General features: G+C 43.6%; 1 protein-coding gene across 2 annotated transcripts in view; it reads right to left on the reverse strand.

Annotated features, from left to right (window-relative positions):
- Positions 1-32: 32 nt before the first annotated feature.
- Positions 33-7,166, reverse strand: part of mtnr1al (melatonin receptor type 1A like) — a 15,401-nt gene continuing 8,267 nt past the window's right edge. For both annotated transcript variants that reach the window (XM_029441505.1, XM_029441504.1), the window contains one exon: positions 33-1,207. In XM_029441505.1, the coding sequence (XP_029297365.1) occupies positions 438-1,207 (770 nt within the window). In that variant the 3' untranslated portion in view covers positions 33-437. The remainder of the gene's footprint in view (positions 1,208-7,166) is intronic.

Raw genomic sequence — 7,166 nt, forward strand, 5'->3', positions numbered from 1 at the left:
AAGATGAGCCATGAATAATGAAGTTTGTAAAAACATAAGTAACAACTTTTGTTGTTGTTGTTTGTCGTTTTTTTTATTCAAACAGAGATAAAAGACATTACTAAGAGAAGTCTAGTCTCTGCCTCCTGCTCTGTATTATTGTCTCTCAAGGTCCCTGAAGGCATCACTGATAGCTCTGTGTGGCATCATTTATTTCACTTTGTCCCTTTCCTTCACTTCTCCTCCTCCTCTTCACCTCTGGCTATTAAAGTTCTTCTCTGTCATACAAAGTGTTTTCTTTCTTCTTCATACCTTTTTACCTTCATACCTTTATTTGATGTCGTTCCCTTTCATTTGTACAGTTATCCTCTCTTAAGCCAAAAGGCCAAGTTCATCTTTTCACTATCGTTTTCGTGTCACAAAAGTTGAAAATGACTCCGGCACCTCCGTGTGAAGTCTCAGCAGTGAAACTTGAAGATGATCAGGACGATCCTCTTGTACTCCTTCCTGAAGTTGTGGTTCAGGGCGCCGTACACGACGGCGTTGAGGCAGCTGTTGAAGTACGCCATGAAGTAGCTGGCCGTGAACAGCCACTCGGGTATCGACCAGACCAGCCTGGAGTCCAGCGCCACCGCCAGGCCAATCAGGTTCAGCGGCGCCCAGCAGACGGCGAAGAGCACGAACACCACGAACATGGTGAGGAAGTTGCGGAGGTCGTGCGGCTTGATCTTTGGCCGCGAGTCCGGCTTGACCCTCCGCCTCACCTGGATGACGAGGATCCAGATGCGCAGGTAACAGTAGCTGACGATGGCGATCGGCAGGATGAAGTGCACCACCACCACCGTGATGGTGTACAGCGAGCTGACCGACTGGGCGAAGGTGCAGGAGTATACCCGCGGGTCGTACTGCAGCGACTCCACGAACCAGTTGGGCACGACGGCGAGGATGGTGAGCGCCCAGACGAGCACAACGTAGCACATGGTGTTGCTGTTGGAGAAGAGTTTGTCGTACTTAAGACTGTGGCAGATGTAGCAGTAGCGGTTGATGGCGATGCCCGTGATGTTGAAGATGGAGCCGATGACGCTGAGGCCCATGAGGAAGCCGCTAATCTGACAGTGGATGTAACCGGCGATCCAACCATCGTGGAAGATGGCGGTCAGGACCAGCGGGTAGGGATAGATGGCGACTACCAGGTCAGCGAGAGCCAGGCTCACCACGAAGGCGTTTCCTGCAGTAATGAAGGGAGACAGACAATCAGGATATGAACAGAACACACTTCACCAGAGCCATAAAAGTCAAATATTTTTAAATGTATTTCCTTGAGAGCCATATATTTAATAAAATTGAGTTTTAAGTATATTACGTCTCTGAGTACTAAAAGCGGTATCAGTGTTTCCCCTACCATTGTCTATTTCCCCTACAACCGCTGTGTTCCCGACTGCGCATGAACTGCTCAGCAATCCGTTTGCAGTTGACGTGGAAACAGCACATGTGAACATCCAAATGGAGCTGATTGACCTCCAGTGTAACGACACACTCAAGGCAAAGTGTGACTTTGTGGGCGCTGCAGTTTCAAAGCTTCAACCCCGAAACGATGCCTTCATTTTGGTTCACTCTGTGATTGAGTTTGACACCCCTGGACTACTGCTTGCTTTGCGCAGTTTCTCCTCAGCTGTTTCGCGAATGGCAGGGCTCCGCCCCCCCCACCCACACACCCACACACGTGCGCACACAGTTACAGAATTCAAAATTGTCTGCGAGCCATATTGCGTCATCGAAAGAGTCATATATGGCTCGCGAGCCATAGGTTCCCGACTACACCAGTTGAAGACCCCTGCTCTAATGTATAAGATGATAATGTCAGGAGTTTAGGTTAGAACAGAACTGGGAGCACGGAGCTCGGATCTGCTCTGAACAGGAACAGAACGTCAATGAAGGAACAAAAATAGCTTCCAACAAAGAAGACGAGCCAAACTTCCAGTCCAATCACATTCCCCTACAACACATGAACTTCCTCTCATAAACCCCAACACTGCCTCCTCCACCTCCATTACGGGCTAATCAATGCAGCTGTTCCACCCACTACTGTACACAATTCAATAACCACTTTAGACAGCTCACACACACACAAGCACACACCTTGTCCAAGACAAGCTCATAATGATGGACTGTTGTTGTTCCCCAGGTGGGAGTAAACGTTGGTTGGTATGCCAGATACAGCAGCAGGTGGGTTGGAGTTTATTCCAGTTAGTTTGGCTCTTTGCTCAGCCATATCCTGCTTCGACAATAACAAAGTTCTCACCCTGCTGATGTTCTATAAAGAGACCCACATACAGATATTCTGAGGGCCTGATGTAAGACTTTAACATTGATCTGTTGCAGTGAAGCTGCATTTTAATTACATTTTCTCAATGTTTTAGATGTTCAGATTGGTCGACCTCCACAAACTGACTAACAGGTAATTTACACACCCGACAGAGAAACGAGCGTGCACAGTAGGTTGGTGATCCAGAATTGGCAAAAACTGGCTACACTGCAAAGCAACCCGATAAAGGAGTCTTACAAAATTGCAGATTACGTTTCAGAGATGGAGACAAGCTGTTGCTCCTAGTTTAGCTTCTGTTGACCGCAGCCAAAGATTAAAGGGTAAACTATTAGCAACATGTTCTTTTTTTTTTTTTTTGATGTTCGACCTCACTGCAGACACTGCTCTCTGTTCTCAGAGTCAGAACTGAACACGGAGAAGCTTCAGCTTCTATGTTCCACATATCTGGAACAAAACTCCCAGAAAACTGCAGCTCTCACTTCTTTTAAATCAAGACTGAAGACTTTTATTAGATCAGATAACGATTCATATCTTGCACTGTAACTTTCATTCTTGTGTTTTATACCTGCCTGATTCATTTGATGTCTTAATGCTGTTAAAGCATTGCCTTGATGAAATGTGCTTTATAAATACACTTGTCTTACCTAAACTATGCAGCACCATTCAGTATTTATCACCACCCCCCGACTCCGTCTTCATTATGAAGAAGTTGCATGGTTATTATTCTGGACAGCGACTCTTTGACGCTCCGAGGTTTAGTCAGGGACGAGCAGGAACTAGTTGTTAACCACAAGCCAACATGAGTTACTTTGTGCTTCTGTCGTTCTTACTGCAGCTTCACTTTGTGACAATATTCCTCCTCTTGTGTCGTGGCTATACGTTAGTGAGAGAGGAAGTGAAATGCTACTACGGTGAGACGTTTAATTTCCTGTGTAGTTCAGTGATTGAGGAATACATTACAGTCAAATCTAAAATATTTAATCACAAGGACACACAATGAAAGGCGCAGTAATCGTAAGTATTTGACTTTATGACTTTACAAGCCTCCAAATAATTCATTAAACACATCCAGTTATTATCAGCCTGTTCATTGAGACACATCATGAATCAGTGAGTCTCTTCAGCGTGGGGCGATCGTTGCCTCCAGAAAGCACTGAGAAGTTTCAAAGACGTCGCTTTCACCACATTTAAATGTTAACTTATGCAGCGAGTCGCTGTGAAATATCTCAGCGGCTCATCTAATCTGCAGAGGGAGCAGCACTGTGAACTGTCCTCTCTTCTGGAGCTGCTGTGGTTGTAACAGCTCGTCCCTCACACACACACAGACGTGGCCGAGCATCTCGTAACCGCAGACTCTGTTCTGTGTGAGAAACTCCTCTTTGTTCTCTCTCTCCTCTTTTTTCATTTGTTCTCTCGGCAATGCGATCGTGTTCAAGGCTGCTGCTGCTGCTGCTGCTGCTGCTGCTGCTGCTGCTGCTGCTGCTGCTGCCCCCGGTTGTGCGTCTGCTCGTACCTTGTTCGAGTACAACAGCAAACACTGCTGTCACCCACAGACCGATAGATACTGAGTGCAGTTTGTTGAAGAACATATTCACTCTGCCCTGTCTGCCTGACTCAAGTTTTAACTGACGTTTCTGGGTCGGACTGCATTGTTGTAAAGACACAGAAGTTGTTTGGGAATATACCGAGGTCATGAGTTCAAACTCTCACAGCAGCGTTTCCACAGAACAAACTTAGTTATAGTTTGTGCAAACCATAATCAAACATTATTGTTCAAATGTAGTTTGACGCCTTCAATAAAATTCTAGATCTAAGATTCTGAATCTCTTTAATTTAGGTCTGTCTAATTAGTGCCTTAATTTCGATTAATTAATCACAGAAAAAATAACGCGACAAAAAAATGAACGCAGATTAATCGCGCTCTTAGATTGTACTTTATGTCAAACTGTTGGTCTGTGTCGTCTAAGATAATTGTGGAAAACAAGATATTGGAGAAAGAGTATTGAAATAAAAGACATGTTGACAGTTTATAATGCTACTCATTGATTCATCTTCCAAAATCCATTTGAATATTTTGAAATGCTTCTCTCAGCAAATTGATATATGTGATTAATTTAGATTAATTAATCATAAATCTGGTAATTAATTAGATTCATTTTTTTAATCGCTTGACAGCCTTACTTTAAACCTATTTGTTTTGAGAGCAGTGAAAACTAAAGGTTTCCTCATGATACGATGTTTTATTCATTCTTTGGACAACAATTCAACATTTGCTGATATCATAAAGTCTGAAAAGATACAATTTAGATTAATATTCCCATTTAACACATTTACATTTCTATCAACTGAAACATGAGTTGTAATACAAAGGAGGTGCATTGGGGGATTTCAGGATATGTGTGTAAATTATATTTATTGATGTTTTGACTTTGCAGACTGTGAACACAACATTGACATCATTTAAATTAATATGGTGAGCTCTAGTTGTTGTCTCTGCCAACCCCGAGGGACATCCCCCCTCTTTAGCTGCTAAATGTCAAGTCAAGTCCAATAGCACCATATCACAAATCACTAATTGGCCTCAGGGGCTTCGTACAGTATACGACACGCTCTGTCCTTTTGACCCAGATAAGAACAAAACAAAACTTTAACTGGGGGGGGGGGGGTGGAAGACAACTGAGAAGGAGAGGATCTTTCCAGGGAAAGAAATAGGAAGTAGATGTCATGTGTACACAATAGACCAACGTAGTATGTAGTAGTAATGACAGTAAATGTAGAGACAAAACATATGAAAATAATACAAAGGATGTGAATAAGAATGAGTAAGATGGATGTCAAGCAGCTTCCAGGTGTTGCCGAACAGCATACGACACCCTCTGTCCTCCGAGTCTCCATTCAGATAAAGAAAGACGATGGTGTGAGAGCGGTGAGGGTGAACTGGAGCTATGAAGCGGCGGGGAGGTTGAAATTCTCTGTAGGTTCATCAAGACTTTTCAGCCTTTAAAAAAACAAGCATGTGAACTATCTGTGTAATCGTAGAATGTCTTTGCATCAGCAGAATATCTGCACTGCTGCTGAAGCTGCTGAAGCTGCTGAAGCTGCTGAAGCTGCTCAGCCTCTGATCAATGGATGGCTTTAGTAATTAGTGAAATGATTGTTAGTGCTGGTGCAGAACAGAGAGGGCTGCAGGTAAACCAGGAAGGCTAGAGTCCACTTCTCCACTGTCCATCAACATGCTCACTTTGTTCCAGACTTATGTGTTAATGCACAACATCCTTATCATGTCCTACACTTGCTTTCAAATATGTGCCTCAAGATTGCATGTACTGTTTCTATGCAAGCTAGTAACTTTAATGGTCAAAATTGACCTTTTGTTTAACTTTAACCAGCAGTTTTGGATGACCAGCCAATAGAATATGTTTTAGTTTTAATGCATCTTGTGTTAGAAAATGAAGGAGACATCATTCAATTGCAATTCATGTCGTACTGGACATGTGAATTCCTTTCATATCAACATTGAAGTCTTAATTACAACTGGGAAGCTCAGATTATTCTAAAATATAAATGACTGAAAACCAAAAATATGTTTTTCCCTCATCAGGAAAAGTTAATTACTGAACAGATATTGTAACTGCCAGGTGTTTCTGACCCCCATTAAAAAAGTTACACAGCTGTTGTAAGTTGTCTGGTGACGGGAACGCTTGCAAATCTTTTCTGGACTGAAGGCACATATGAGCTGAGCCTTAAAGCACCCGCCCCCTGCTCTTCCATTGGTCAGGACAGTTCAAACCAAGGTAACTCATTGGCCGGCCTGAAGAATCAATAACAGACTCTATACAACCAGTTTCTTTACCAAGTTTAATGCACCAAGTTGGACATTTAGTATCATTTGAGTGAAAATATGACAAAAATAAACTCCACAAAGAAAACACCATTGGAATCCATTGTCCGTGCTGTGGATCTACAAAGTGACAAACCGTTGTGCAGCCACCTTTCAAGTCGACAGGAGGTGAGTGTTTGATACTCAAACGATAGATTTGAGACGGGACTTATACTGTTATGAATGTGAGGTTGCACCGCATTGAACTGCAAATGTTTGTTGAAATGTATTCAACAAATGTTTTCAGAATCTGAGGGCGTGAGGTTAAAGAATGAGCTGGGGTGTTTCCAAAGCCTCCAGCAGCATCTTCACCAACACTAAGAAAACAAACAGACAAATGATATAAATGATGAAGAATCCGAGCAGTTAAAGGAAATGAGATGAAATAAATCACAGCGCTGCGACAGCTCACCAGAGAGTCTGAAGCGCCGCGCAGGTGTGGAGCTTGCGGGACGAGGTCGGGCAGGTGTCTGGGATCAGGCTCATCAGACATCATGTCAGGAGGAAAAGGGAGGCCATGACTCCATGTCACACGCTGCAGCAGAACACATGCACCGTACAGCAGACGTGTGCTGGGTTGTTGAGCTTCCTGCCACCTGTTGCTGTTGCAACACCTCTGTTCTCAGGGAGCATTATGTCTCATGACTCAGACTGTTTATGTGGAAGTGTGTCGTCGTAATCTCACAGTTTCAATAGTTGTATTTGTATTTTAGTTAAGTTGCGTTAAAAAGACGTGGAACACATTGTCTGAAATGCAACCTCAGAGACTATCGGCTATCGTCTGATGATGACTTAGCGTGTGGTCGGCTACATGGGAAACAATCTGCTCCTAGATGTCGGCCAACTCCATTCTCGCATCTCAAGGTCCAGATTTGGACTGTAATCAAGCAGCGTACGTCTTAGCCCGGATATCTGTTGGCTACACAAGAACCCTCACGGACCGTTACCTGCATACAACCAAAGCTCGACTACAAACTACAA

Source organism: Cottoperca gobio, chromosome 10 (assembly GCF_900634415.1).
Source record: "Cottoperca gobio chromosome 10, fCotGob3.1, whole genome shotgun sequence".
Classification (NCBI taxonomy): domain Eukaryota; kingdom Metazoa; phylum Chordata; class Actinopteri; order Perciformes; family Bovichtidae; genus Cottoperca; species Cottoperca gobio.